Genomic DNA, 15,127 nt, shown 5'->3' on the forward strand with positions numbered 1-15,127 from the left:
CCCCCCCCCCAGACACATACACACACACATACACATACTACTTAATATACCTAAACACTTAATTCTACTTTAAACTCTCAGACTGTTTTCAATTTTGAAACCAGATAAAACACATATACATTGCCCAGCAAAGTATTTCCTTTTATTTTTGACCAAGCACTTACAGTCGTCATATTTCTGAACAGCTGGTTCCTAGTCTCTAAGTTCGGCTTCCCTGAACTTCCTGTCCAGTACAGATCACAATAGACATAAACATATAATCTACAGCAAAGGTTGATCTACTAGCTTGATGAAGCATTGAGGGAGAAGAGGGGGCTAGGGGGTAAGGGAGTAGCTTTAGTTGCGTGTTTGTGGAGACACACACAGCTTACCAACACACACTAAGGTGGCTTCATAGGACCCTGCAAAGCAAAGAAGCCACCCTAAAACAGGATATCAGGGCCAATGCTCAGGGGACCAGCTGATTCTGCAGGAAACTAAAGGGGTTATTCAATAATGGGCTGAAGGATTAGGCTCTAACATAGGGTAATCGTTTGTCTCAATTCGGCCGTCGGAGCCCTCCGGCTCAGCCGAACGAAAGGGCTGCTGTATGGGTTATTCACAATAGCCAGCACAGTAGCCGATGTCAGGGGAACGGCTCAGTAGAGCCAAACGCATATGCTTCGGCTCGGCTGAGCTGAAGTCACAACCGAAGTTAGGAGAGAGGTCTGCAGGAACAGTCCAATCTCCCAGCTAATGTAAAAAACTTGGCGGAGCCAGCCGTGACATCACGGTCAACTCCATCCATTTATTTTGATTTGCCCAGGACCTACGGGAAGAATGTGACAGGTGCCAGACAAATGTAAACAGTTGGGCAGAGCTAGCGGTGAGGTCACCGCTAGCTCCGCCCAAGTGTTTATATTTTGCTTACTTCACTTTGGCTCGGTTATTCACTCTACTGCTTTCGGCAGCAACCCCCTAAAACTTTTAAACATCAAGAAGCAGCATACATTGTAAGTGATATTATCAGCATTTGGAATAGCTTAAAACCCTTTTGACTTTAATATCACTTTAAGATGGGTGTGTAGATAATGAGTGTGAGAACCCAAGATTGAGTGACATTTTGTGTGTCATCTTGAAAATTCACAACTTTGCAACACTCTATCCAATTTAAAAACCCTGTGTGTCTCATTTCACATAGCAAAGAACTTCCATTAAGCTTCAAAAGATTTCTAATACGTTTGCAAAACAGTGCCATTTAGACTTTTAGCAGTAATCTAAACAGCACTTAGCAGAACATTGAAAGCCATAGATTGTTAAATAACTCCATCAGCCCTTTGGTTAAAACATTCCCTAGTCTGGTGTATTCAATACTGGCTATTTTCATAAAAATCTATTCAGCAGAAAAAATCAGTTGCATCTGATTTTAATTGACCTGAAAGTTCCCTGTTTATACCTTTTAGCTGTCCAAAATCAGTCATATTTCATAACTTTTGGGTTCTTATTTACATCAATAACAAGTTGCTTTTCAAATGCAGAAGAGAATACCCATCACTTTGTTACAACTCATGAGTCCCTTTGATTGGCCATGGCATTCCTGTAAATTCCCTCCTCAAGGTTGGTCCTCATATGATGGTTGCATCTGCATATCCGGGCTTTTGTTTTTTCCACTGACTATGCATGGATGTTAAGAGTCATCTCTGAGGGCCGTGACTCTAATACAGCAGATTGATCGGACTCTATCAGCACCACAGACCAGCCAAAACCTTGTTAAGTGCTTTTTGCTTTTATTTCCATTGATTTTATTATTGCTATTATTGTCTATTTGTGTAATTTATTTTCTGTAAGAATTTTCCTTGCTTCCTCCTTTTTTTGTCATGTTCATTCAATGATATTTAAAAATTGTCAAGCTTTATCTCTAATGCTCGAAATAAGAACTTAATGAAATCTTGTTTAAAAAGCGCTACTATATTTTCAAACTCTGTTACCTTCCTGTCTCAATGACAGTAGGTGTGGCAAACATTTTCCAAAAGGTCCGCTTTTTCTATAACAGATACAAGGAATGCTACATGTCTCTGGTAAAACATGTGGCTGCAGCCATTGTTTGTATGTGAAAAAGGGTTAACTGAGGAGTTAACTGACCCCAGTGATGATCACTCCCAGTTTGCTGGCACTGAGATTGCTGTCCTGTGAGCTGGAAAATCTATGTGCAGGGTGAAGCTGAGAGTGCAATTGTCACAAGGGGCACATTACTATGTTTTACCTTGAGTAAAAAGCTAAATAGCAATGTAATACAGAGACAAAAATATGATGCAATGTTTATGAGGTCATCATTCCTCAAACATTTTGCATGCTAAAATATAATGTGCTTACCTACTGCATTTCCTCCAGCTTTATCTGAAGAGGAACAATCTTTGGCCGTCTCCTCTGCTCCCTGAGCCAGGTTACCACCTTGCAATCTGAAAAATAAGAACATAAAAAGCTCAGTTTACATAGCAGTAGTCGTTATTTTCTTGGTATCACAACTTACAACGTGCATAGATCATATTTCTAAATGTTATGTTCACAAAGGTGTATAAAGGTGTATAATTAGCCTGCTCTGCAATTAGTGGAAATTTACTAATACTAGTACCCAGGACAGGAGCATAAAAATGACAGGGCTCTGTAGCAAAATTATGCAAAAAGTGTATAAAGGGAGATAAAAATACCTCAATGTCAGTGGTCAGTAGGAGAAAAAAATGCCCTAGAGTCAGTGATCATTAGGAGGAAGAAATAGGTCTTCAGCAGTCAGTAGGTGGAAAAAAATGCCTTATCGGTCATCAGTAAGAGAAAAAATAGCCCTGATGTCAGAGGTAAAAAATGCATTATCAATGGTCAGTAGGGGGAAATATGCCTTGTCAGAGCTCAGTAAGAAGGAAAAATGCCCTAGTGTCAGTAGTCAGTGCGTGGGTGAAATGTCCCACCACTAGGGTCAGTGGGAGGAAAAATATTAGCGGTTCTACAGAGGGCTTTGTGGGGGCTTGGGGACCTTGGGGGTAGATGTGGGGGGGTTAACTGTGATGGGCTGAAGGCACTATGGGAGGATCTGTAGTAGGCTAAGCGACACCCTGAGAGGCTGTGGGGCTTAGCAAGTGAAAGGAAGCCCTGGGGCAGGCCAGTACTATGGGGTGCAGGGGATTCTACAGAAGGCTATTTTGGTACTGTGCAGGGGTACTCTGGGGAGTCAAGGTGGGGGAATGGAGCTGCTGTGTCTGGCACAAGTGAAACTTCCCCTTCATTCTCTCTCCTTTCATGTGACAGTTCAAATGATCTCGAGAGGAAGAAGGAGACTTCACTCCCTGGAGGTTGCCCACACTGACAAGAGCTCTGCAGCTACTCTGCATTCAGTCCACCAATTCTCATCTCAGGGACACCTGAAAGGGCCGCCTTGGGTCCCATAGCCACTGTGTGGCTGCTATGGCGGCAGTTCCAGCACTACTAGTACCATCACAAGGACTAATATCGTTAGGGAAATGGAGATTGCTTTTATGTGCCTTCAGCCTGCTCCCATAGAGAAGAACAGGCTGCTGCGTACAATCAATACGCAGCACCTGTCCTTCCCGGGAGCGGCCCGATACAGCTGTACGGGCTGGCTCTTAGCAATGTGAATGAGGCGTAAGGGTCAATTTATAAAGATTACTAAACAGTTTATCACTCCTTAAAATGTACCTGTGCTTTGCCTTCCATTAAATCCCCCGCATCTCCATTTGCTTTTGGGAAGCAGATGAAGTTACATCTTTTTTCATTACATAGGACTTGCTCTGTTTTAACATTTCAAACAAATATGATAAAGCTTTACAATAATATGAAAGCGGATTGTTACAGGCAACAATAGTTATGGTTTCTCATAGAAGATGTAATGTAATACACTAACAAATGAAGCATGCATAGGAATTTACAGTAACAACTATTAAAACCTGAGATACAATATTTAGTATAAAGTGCATTTATTTGTTTTTGTGGTTTAACAGGGCTGTTGCTCCCGGATATGTGGTTTTACCAAGTGAATGAAGAAGCCAACTGCAAAATCTACAGGGGGAAAAGGTAGAGGGAGGGGAATGTGACGGAACCGCAGACTGCTATGCGGGTTTGCCACAGGCAGTGTGGGGTGCAAGGGGTGTCCTTATTCTGGGATTTTCAGGTTTAAGAGGACTTACACTTTTAGTTGCTGGGTTTTTATTTTTGCCCAGGTTTTAACTTTAATCACATATATTCAGGAACACATACTTATATAAAAAGAATGTACCTAATGGGGCAAAACCACAAGCTAATATCGTATTAATTTTTATTATATCAAATAACCTAGCTGCATTAAGCCACAACACAGAAAACGTGTAAAATTAATGTATCTAATCACAAAACAAAATATTAACCTGGCCAGGCATGGGTTAATCAATCAACTATACACTGACGCATAAACATAAGCCTGAATCAGCTTAAGCTTCCTATAAGTGCGATTATAAATGTTTATCAGAAAAGCCGATCAATATTAACCTATTGCTAATATTACATTGGCAGAGACTGGCAGAGATACTGTCTACAAGCACAGGGATAAAACCGAGAAAAATACAACATAATCAGCTTTTCTGGGAAATCGTAATCTGTACAATGTTCACTGGTACTAATACTTTTTTAAGAAATTAAAAAGCAGTTGAGTAAGGCTAGGACTGGTATGGTTAACAATTAAATGGGAAAAAGAATGTGTTCTAGTTATGAGACCATTAACTCTAAAACAAATGGAGATGCCTATAGCCTTCACAAATGTACATCAAATGTGTCAGGCAAGAGAACCAATGGAGTTTAAGAATACATATATGCAGGAGCATTTCTATGGACCTGTGTTCTTTCATTGGTATTAAATATATAAGTGTAGCATGAAAATACACTAGAATTTTAAGGAAATGTGGATCTGGAAATACTTGTATTCTATTGCTGACCTCCTTCTGAAAATGCTAGTTGCCTAGCTGTTTATGGCATCAGTACTTTATTAGTCACTTACCCAGGACAAGTGCACAGACAATGAAGTAACCTAATCTGCATACTTGTTTTGGGGCAGTGTCTCCAAAAGTATTAAAGCCAACGGCTCAGCATGACAGCCAGCTACCAATTAGCATTTCATAAGGATCATGCAGCAACAGTAGCCTCTCTATTTCTTGCAGTACAAGTTTCTATTAAGACTACTTTAAGGGTCCTTCTCACATACAAAGTGACACTTTAGAAAAGAGTCAGCAAATCAATTCACAAAATGAGTCAAAAAGTTTGATTCTTTTGAATATATCCAAATAGTGTGTAAAGAGTCATACATGTCATGAATCACAATCAGGATTCAAGAAATATGATACTGTGCAGTTGGAGATGCATCAGCGAAAAAGTAGATCATCCAAAAGGTAACCTAGACAGGAGTATAGGGCCCAGTGAAGGTCCAGCGGAACTAGATACAACCTTCATGCTCTTGCACTAAACCAGGGGGATAGTAAAAAGCTCTACACCTGCCTGTCACTTTATGAGGGAGGGTGCACTTGAAGGCAGTTGCGACAGGTCATGCCGGTACAAACAATGTGAATGGAGCGGCCTAATGTAATCCCTTTCAAAGTCAATCGAAGACATGCGGAGGGCCAATGCTGCTTCCCATCCAACCTTAATTCCTTTTTGATGTGTGAGCAAATATTAAGACAAACCAAACATTTAAGAGTGACCATGATGTGATGATTCCATCATCACCTACATAGCACTTCCTTATTAAATTAGTCCTTTAGCATGTAAAGAGCCTCTACGTTTACGTAACAGAAATATCTTAAAATGTATTTCCACTATTGCAGCCAGATTGGGATAACTCCTATTTTATATGTGTTACATGTTTCCATGCACATAGCATAAGCTAAAAAAAAAAATATTTAAAAATGCTTCTTGCAGTTTAAATTGCTTTTACTTGGATTCTTCTTCTTTGTAATGTTAGGAAGGGTTGTGAGGGGCTAAATAATTAAAAGTCTGGCTTCTTCTGCATTCAAATGTTAATAAAGTTAACAGAGAGAAACACATTCCTCAAATTTCATTCCTAAGTCTTTCTATGAGGACAAATCACTGCTAAGGTGCTCCGAAAAACCTGAAATCAGACATGTTGCCTGCTGCAGTAAAACATCTAAAAAGGTTAAAAAAAAATCAAAATAATTTTTCAATATGCTGTTCAAATGGGAGCACATAAACATATGGAGGGTTTTTTTTTTCTTTTTTTAAATAAGACTGCAAAAGTGGAAATACACTTTAAACTAATGAGTGGTTCAAGAACTGTAATCTTGTTTAGATAATCATTTTACAGTAACAAGCTGTCACAGCATAAAAAGACGCTGCAGGTTTATACATAACAATGCCTGAAGTAAAATTAGCAATTAGGGAAACAGTATAATGACATGAGTGATATGGTAATATAAGGTACTCAGAACTGCATATCACTTGTCATACAAGGAGTCAGTAGACATACCTACTCTGCATCCTAAGAAATTATAGGTAATTGAAGGGACTGACTGCCCCCTGAGTGTAGCATGTCTTCCCACCCACCCAACCCTAGAAATCCCTTATAATTAAAATAAAGTCTAAAAGGTTTTCCAGTATTGCCGTAGGGAAATTACATCAAGAACAAAATACTGGTAAGCCCACTTAGAGGACAAATCAATCTGTGCTCCATATTTTGCTTCAGCAATACAATACTTAAACTGACATCTTCTAAGATGTAAAGAAATGGACAACAGGTTGTTTTTTTATCACATGGACAACTACCTTAATTTTTTAGCTTGGAGGTGTATCTTCATTGTTAAAGTATGAAATGTTATCTGTTGTACATTTATGCTTCAGTTGCGCTTCAGCATTAAACCATGTGTTTAGAAAGGACCCCCCCAATTAATTAATCGCACCACCCAGCAAACCCTTTATACACTGCAGAGGAGGGCTCCTCCTGCATGCACACTCCATATATTTTCAGGGCCGGATTTACTCCCCTGCTCTTTCTTTATTTTTATCACTTTTTATTTTTTTATTCAATCATTTCTTCTTATTTTTTTAATTTTTTAATCAATTTAATTTTTTTTAGATTTTTATTTATCTTTTTACATATTTATCTTTTTACTTTTTTATAATTTACTTTTTATAGTTTATCGTATTATTGTTTATTTTTTATAATTATTTTCTTATTTTTTACTTTTTAATCACCTTTTTATTTTTTTATTTAATTATTTTATATATATAAATATATATATAGGACGCCGGAGGAAGTATCTGACAGCTGGGGGGAGGAGTTGCGGCCCGCCGCGCTGTGATTACACTACGGAGCCGGTGGGCGGAGCCTCGGGCCGCCCCGTCGTGATTGGATTATTTCAATATATTGCAAGCATTAGCGCTTGTGCATCATCCACCTTAGAGTCATTTAAAATTTAAAAAAACTAAATTTTATTTCTTTCATTAAAAAAACTTTCCTTACTTTTTTAGCACACCTACATTTTTGGAGGGCGATTCCATCATATTGATCGCCACTATTTCAACTTCCTACTTTTTAAAGTCTTTCACATACAGTATTAGTTTCTATTTTCTCCTCATCTAGTTTCAAATTATGATGGATCTCTACCTCTAACTAATATATTTAAATCATTTTTAAAAAAGACTACCACCTAACATGTTTTGCTGAATGTATCAGTTTTGTGCAAAAAAAACATTAAAAAAGTGCAAGTGGTCAGGTGCTAAAACAAAATGCTAGTTTGAAAAAGCTTTTAAGATTTACCTTCAAAACTTGAGAAAGTGGAACAGTTTGTATAGAAGCCTCCCAACAGGAGTTCATGAAGCAAGTGTTAGACATTTTTTTCATAAACACACATATACACACACATGTGAATGCTTATTGACCCATTACCCTTCCATGGCTGCTGTGTACCATACCAAGTTAGAGAGCAAAATTTAAGGCAAACTGCTTCTGCACTATTCTCATCACAAATCTGTAAGGCTCTGTGAATCCTTTGTCATAGACTCCTATGTAAATAAATCAGCATTTACTCAAATCCAGTACAGTTTATCCTCAAGTTATCAGTTTTCTTGTGGCTCTGCTTTAAACATACTATGCTGCAGCTCATTGACATTTCTGTGTATTCCCACTGTTGGCTGCTTATTAGCAGTTAGGGGTAGGGACCCAGCTTGTTCACAGTTCAGCAAATGGGAAAACAAAATGGCCAGATTTGCCCAGTTTGCCTGCCTACCCGAACCCCTGGCTCATGCAGAGGGCAGTCATTAATGTAGTAGTGGTATCACTACTGCTAATAAATGATAGTTTTAAATTGTAAACAAGTGGTGAAGATCTAAGGCAGTGGTTCTCAACCTTTCTAGGGCCGGGACCCCTTGGTAACATTTGCCAAGTTGTGGTGACCCCCAAAGGTAAAATTTAGGGATAACGCGGCTGCTGCAGCGACATCTGGAGGCGTGGCGGGAGAACTGACACTTCTGCGCTAGGAGAGAGCTGAGGAGGACTCTCACCTTGCACAGCGACCCACAGGTTGAGAACCACTGCTATAGGCAAAGACCGGACCAGGCTCTGCAGCTGGAACTAGAAGAATTGGATTTAAAGTGTGTGGCTATATAACGTATGAGGTACATACTCCGCAGTACTGTCACTGATAGGGATGGGCTCGGGCGTGTTTGCAGCTCCACGTGCCGAGCCCGCCAGGAAGCTGACAGTGCTCAGTGTCAATCAAGGCACTGAGACATTGCCCAATCTCTGCAGCTGTGGACCGGGAAAATGGAATGCATAGCTAGAGGTGTGTTTTGCATATTTGTTTGCTTGAATACATACATATTGCACCCGCCCTCTGCTGCTGTCAATCACTAGAAGAGGACCTGGTGGAGAACTTCAGGTCCCCCTCTGCTGATTGGCAGCATCAGAGGGCGGTTGCAATAGCTAGTTTGCTATTGGCTTTTGCAAAGTGAAATAGCCAATAGGAATCTAGCTATGCATTCCTATGGTGGTTTTTTTTCTGACTAGGCGACCCCTGGCAAATCGTCATTCGACCCCCGAGGGGGTCCCAACCCACAGGTTGAGAACCACTGATCTAAGAAGACGCCATTGACCAAATATGGCTGGCCAGTTTGTGTACATTGCGACAGCAGTAGCAACAGGGCAGCATGGTCGTTTCTGGTTGTCAGAACATCGGTCATTGTGATTGACGCTGGTTCTACTTCTCTGTATGATGTAATTGTTGTAATTGTTGCTGGGTTTATAGTTGGGGGGAGTTTTTAAAATAAGGGAGTTTTTCTACAGTACATCTCTTTTTATTTTTTCTTGAGTAACAAGTGGCACTATGTACTTCATCAACATGGTGCTTTGTGAGTAAGGGTAAAAGCTTTGTGCCCCCGGTTGAGGTTATGTGGCCTTGTATTGTTACAGAAAGGGGGCAGTGAGTACATGCCAGCCAGGCTATATACCTGGATAAGGATCAGGTATGGACCCTGTGCTGGGGGGGGTTTCTTAAAGGCACAGTACACAATTTTCTATATCTAAATTTTGCAGGAGTACATCGTACTGGTGCATAACTTTAGGTTGAAGGCATTTCCCGGATCTTTGTGTTTTTTAATGTTGCCCTTTAAGCCACATTAAAAGACCCTCTTACTGCTAAATTTTACTTGGTTCTCTCATCACTAGTTTGGAGCTGTAAAAACACAGCTCATGTCTTATAAACTCTCACAAACTGTATCCAAGCCAGAACAGTGTTTTTCTTTGGGAAAAATTGAATGAAAGAGAATGAGATTTATGTGCCATAACCCTTGGTTCTGCTCCATAGTAGTGTGTGTCTTAGAGAAAAAAGTCATTAAAATACACAACCTGCCACTGTCAAAGCATGGGAGCAACATTAATATTGGGAAGACTGAACCTGTGTGCTTATTTATTTAACTTCAACTATTTCTAGCTATGTCAGAACTTTAGGCAAATTAAGGTAACATGACTGTAAACTCCACTTGCCAATGTGAAAAATGTCATGGTTACAGGACTGTGCAATATGCAGTATAATTCTGTTCTCTGTCATCTTTACCTTGCACATCTTGAGCAGATATTGAGTGTGACTTTCGCTTGAGGTTCAGTAGTGTAAGTGCTACGTCCTTGGCTAAATTTACTTCCAGATGGCATCACACTGGTAACACCCTCCATTCGAAGATCATCAAGGTCTTCTACAATACAAACAATTAATGATACATTGTAAAAACAGATTATTACACACACTGATATTATGCTACCAAAACTTAACTATGTATAAGTCTCATCCGATAGGAAAATACTTTTAACGGATCCCTCACCAGCCAATAGGTGACATCCACACAAAAAATCTATTTGATTAGGGCCCCTCTGTTTAGGAACAAGAAGGGTCTTAAGCTCATAAGCAACCCCACTACTGAGGCCTCTACATCAATTACTACAGTGAAGCAGGGTCTGGTGCCCTCTTTGTTATTGACATGTATGGTATTATCATACCAAGATCAAAAAAGCTCTCTAAGGCCCTTAGAAAAAAGATCATGGTTGTCTATAATTTTGTCATATGATTTAAAAAGATCACCAAACTTTTTGAAAACAATCATCTACAGACAGCAAACAACTGCTAATTTGTCCAGGTCAGGCTGGACAGGAAGTTCAGTCCAAGAGCTCACCAGTAATGCTAAAAGAAGGCTCCAAGAACCCTGCAGTTTATTTGTGAGATCTACAAGTAACTCTTGCAGCAGTTGGTGTCAAAGTGTATGCATCTACAATCAGAAAGAGATTGCACCAAATTAACCTGCATGGGAGGGTTTCCATAAAAGAATCTGCTGTCTAAAAAGAACATTAGAACAAGACTACAGTTTGCAAATGAACATCTAGGCGAAGACCAGGTCTTCTGGAACAATGTGCTGTGGAGTGATGAATTAATTATAGAATTGTTTTGCCACAGTAACGGTAAACATGTTTAGTGCACACCAAAGACAGCATTTCAGGAGGCGAACCCCATACCAACCTCGAAGCATGGAGGTAAAAATGTTATGGTTTGGAACTGTTTTGCTGCTTCACGGCCTAGGCAGCTTGCACTCATAAAGTCAACTATGAATTCTACATCATCGCAAAGTGTGCTTCAGAAGCATGTGAGACTATCTGTGTAAAAGTCGAACTAGAAATGCATATTTCAACACAATTATGATCCAAAGTACACTGTCAAATCCATTAGGGAATTACTCTAAAGCAAGACAATTAAATGGCATGGCCTGGCCACAAGCATTTTGCAACTAAAGATATTTTGCAGATAGGAGTGGTCATAAATTTCAGAGACTGGCGGACAGTTATGGAAAACACCTATAAGAAGTAATTTCTGCTGAAGGGGATAATAACAGCTTACAAGGGCAAGGGTGTATTTAGTTTTGCAAAGTATACCATTTCATTTATTTATATTTTTCTTAATTAAATGATTAAAAGGACGGATTTTCCTTTGGTTTCAATTTAAGTATATGACCTCTTTCAGCAGGCAGTGTTTGAATACAGATCTAATGTTTGCTTGTTCAAATATGGTAAAATAAAAGTCAACATGACGTGTGCTGACTTTTTCACATGACTGTATAATGACAAACTACATAGAAACAAGGTTTTTGTGCTGATTATTTTTATGTCTTTATTTTAAAAGATTAAAAAAGCTAGAGATCCTCTTTTCAACATGTCAGTCAGTGTATGTAAGATGATCTGTCTGTATAGCTTGCTGCAGGTCTAGCCCTCAGCTGTGGGTTAATTAATCTGGCCACAGTGTGTTTCAGCTTGTGTGCTGGCTGCAGGTTTACCTCTTAGCTGTGCAGTATGCTCCTGCCTTACACCCCCAGCTGGGATTGGCCTGGGTCCTTGAAGGTGCTCTATCTAAACATCATCAGCCTGTTCCTCAGTGCTTGTGATACAGTCTCCTGACTGAACAAGTGCCCTCCTGTTTGTGTTAATTCTGGATTGACCTCAGCTACGTTTCTTGGATTCCCGCTTGTCTCCTACCTGCCCTGACCTCTTGCTACGATTCCCGGATACTCCTTGTCTGCTGCCAGCCCTGACCTTTAGCTTTGTTCCTGGATTCCACTTCAGATCTCACCGTCCACTGCCCTACGCTGCGTTTTCTCTGCGGATCTGTAGTGACATCCACAGTCAGAGTATATAGTGTAAGTCCTGGGGGCATCCAAGTACAGGTAGAATGAGGGGATGTACTTGTACTTGGGCCTGAAAAAGTGGCATCGGGACATCCCTAGTAGGCACACTAACCTTAAGGGAAAGGCGGCTGCAATAGGTGAAAACAACATCACTATATACTCGGACCTGGGTATTTGCTTACATGACCTTACACAACAGCCTTATTTTAGAATCTTGAAAGCACAATCTATTAAAATATACAGTACATGGAAATACTGAAATAATCTTCCTCTGCATATTCAGTATTCCTTTCCCACAGGCATCTTGATCAGGTCCATCTGTCAGTTTTTTAGGTGGATCTGATCAGAAGCCCAGTGTTGGTCTATGGGCAGCCAGATCTAAATGGATGTGTCTCTGTATAAATCCGATTACCTCCAACTACGAACAGGTCCGGAGAACCAAACAGGACAGCATTCCGTTTTGGAGGACCTGATCGTGGTGGATGTTATCTGATGTAAATGGACACATGACAGTTTACATCCAACTCCAATTTCAGTTTTTTTCTCCATCAAAAGATGGAGGGAAAAACTGCACGAACACGGATGTCACAACGGTGACATCTGTTCTGAACTGCTCCAATCAGCAGGGTATCTGTACATGGATGCCCTGCAGCTTAGAATGGAAGACATTGACTGAAAGGGGACTAAAGTTCCACCTCAATGTTAATTTGTCATTTTTTATTGAACAATATACCACAGAAATGGGAGAGAAGAGAGGTACTACACTTTTATTAATTTTAATTATTTTTGTGTACATAGAATAGATGATGTTAATCATGTCCCTTAAGCAATAATGTAAAACATGTTTTGTTCTGGATTTTAAGCTGTGGGATCGATAGCCACTGATGTTCTGTAATGATGAAGAAAGAGAAATATCACATAACTTCCTCCTTCCAGTTTTCTGTCTGTAGAGCTTTCTCAGGATAACAGTGTTACATCCAACATTTTAAACATCTAGTCCTGTCATGGTAACCTGCAAACAGGATTCAGACAGAGCTTATGCAAGAGTCTAAAAGAGTTAACACTTTACCTTTCAAATGTAAAGTCAATGCAAGAACCAAGGAAAGTGCCTTCCTTCCCTGTCTCTTCCATTACATTATTTAGTTTTTTTGCAAAATTTCAAAACTTCCATTAGTCAATTTAATGTGTATATTTTTGCTATATAGCAAGCTTTCTACAGAAAAAATATTAAATAAGATTTCTAACTTAACACAAAGGCAAAATAAATGATGCCACTAGGCGTGTATAAAAAGGGAGAAAAGAAAAACTAATTGAAAGCACAAACATACACCCACAGGAAAATTCTATTAGGCGTTTAGTTGCTTCTGCAGTTTTCATTGTGTATCACCATAAATGAACAGGGACAGCTCTTGATCGATTGCTTAATAATTTGCCAAGGCTCCCAATGCACAATCCTCTTCTATGAGGAGTCACTGTGGAATTGTTTATACCTACTGAAAAAACATGAGAATGTATAGAAGTCGTTCGGCTAGAAAAAGCTAAAAATGTTTTATTATGCTCTAAAAATAATATATTTAGAATTTTACTTTGAAGAGACAATGAGGAAAGTAATTGTCAGATCCTCTTTTCACATATATAAGCTATCCTCTGGACAAGTGCCCTTTGCAGCTATATATGAATGTCTCCCCACCACATCACCTTGGTAACCTATCACCATGCTTCGTGAGTGCCTCTTCTCAACATTACTGAACAAGAAATCTTTTGGCAATACCGGTTTCCCATGCTTCTCTATCAATTGAAATGACCTGGCTTTTTGACAGACACTGTTTAATTATGAATAGGCTTGAGACGTCTTTAAGAGCTGACAATCCCATTACCTTCCATTTACACTAAAAGGGATAAAACAACATATTTTTTTCTCTGTATTCTTTTTTTTTTTTACTTCCTTTTCTTTCACAAGCTTTAATTTTTGAGCAGATTTGTTTTAAAAGTACAGCTCTGTTCAAGCTATTCCCGCACTCTCTGGAGGACCTTAATGCACCTTTTAAACTCTTGATTAGCCAGAAAGTTGGGTTGCACATGGAGGATGCAAATTGCAGGACTGAGATCTTTCTGTATAGCAGAGATGCTGACAGCTGGAGAAAAGAGAATCCAAGTTCATGGCAGAGACATTCTAAGGACAAAGTACAGTTCCTACTTGGCTGACACATTGGAACATCTAGGGATTATGGTTTCCAAAATTAACATATTAAACAACTATGATATATTACCAAAAAAGCTGTAAATCACTGATCACTATACAAAATGTGCTGACACAAAATTATTCTCCACTTAATGATCACAAGATCAAACTAAGGGGGTTATTCACTAAGCTGCATAAGGATTTAGCCGAACGTTCGGGTAATCCTTTGGCTCACTTCGGCTGCAGGAACCCTTCAGTTTAGCCGAAACGAAGGGCTGCTGTATGTGCTATCCACAATAGCTTGCACAGCAGCCAAAGCACCCAGCTGAACCGGGAAAACAGTCCAGTAAAGCAGACCGACTCCACACAAATAGTAAAAGATAGATTAGAAAATCCTGGCAATTCATAGCAGACCTTTTAGGTCTGGTAGGAATGTTAGGAGGGAACCTCGATGTAAAGAAAATACAAATGTGTGGGGTTCTCCCCAAAAGTCATACCAGATCCTTTAGGTCTGGTAGGAATTTGAAGGGGAACCCCAAAGCCTAAAATTCCCAATTGTTCTATTAAAGGATTTTTTCTAAAGTGTTGTGTGGTTATTTACTTTTGCCTTCACCCTTTGGTGAATGAGTAGGGGTAACAACTCATTCACAAGGGGGGTGGCATCTGGGTGCCCCCTTTAAAAAAGGGGGTGCCCAGATGCAGATGAGTCCCCGTGCTCGCAGACCCGAATAACCACCGGGCCAAGGTTGTGGGGTGGCG

General features: G+C 39.8%; 1 protein-coding gene across 1 annotated transcript in view; it reads right to left on the reverse strand.

The window, feature by feature from the left end:
* The window catches only part of CUNH8orf34 (chromosome unknown C8orf34 homolog), a 220,126-nt gene that overhangs the window by 72,525 nt on the left and 132,474 nt on the right, over positions 1–15,127 (reverse strand). Inside the window, exons 9-11 of the mRNA XM_018554218.1 lie at positions 10,080–10,215; positions 2,353–2,438; positions 458–460 (exon numbers count right to left, since the gene is read on the reverse strand). Coding sequence (XP_018409720.1) covers positions 458–460; positions 2,353–2,438; positions 10,080–10,215 — 225 coding nt within the window. The remainder of the gene's footprint in view (positions 1–457; positions 461–2,352; positions 2,439–10,079; positions 10,216–15,127) is intronic.

This window comes from Nanorana parkeri, unplaced genomic scaffold (assembly GCF_000935625.1).
Source record: "Nanorana parkeri isolate BGI_ZX_2015 unplaced genomic scaffold, ASM93562v1 scaffold147, whole genome shotgun sequence".
NCBI lineage: Eukaryota > Metazoa > Chordata > Amphibia > Anura > Dicroglossidae > Nanorana > Nanorana parkeri.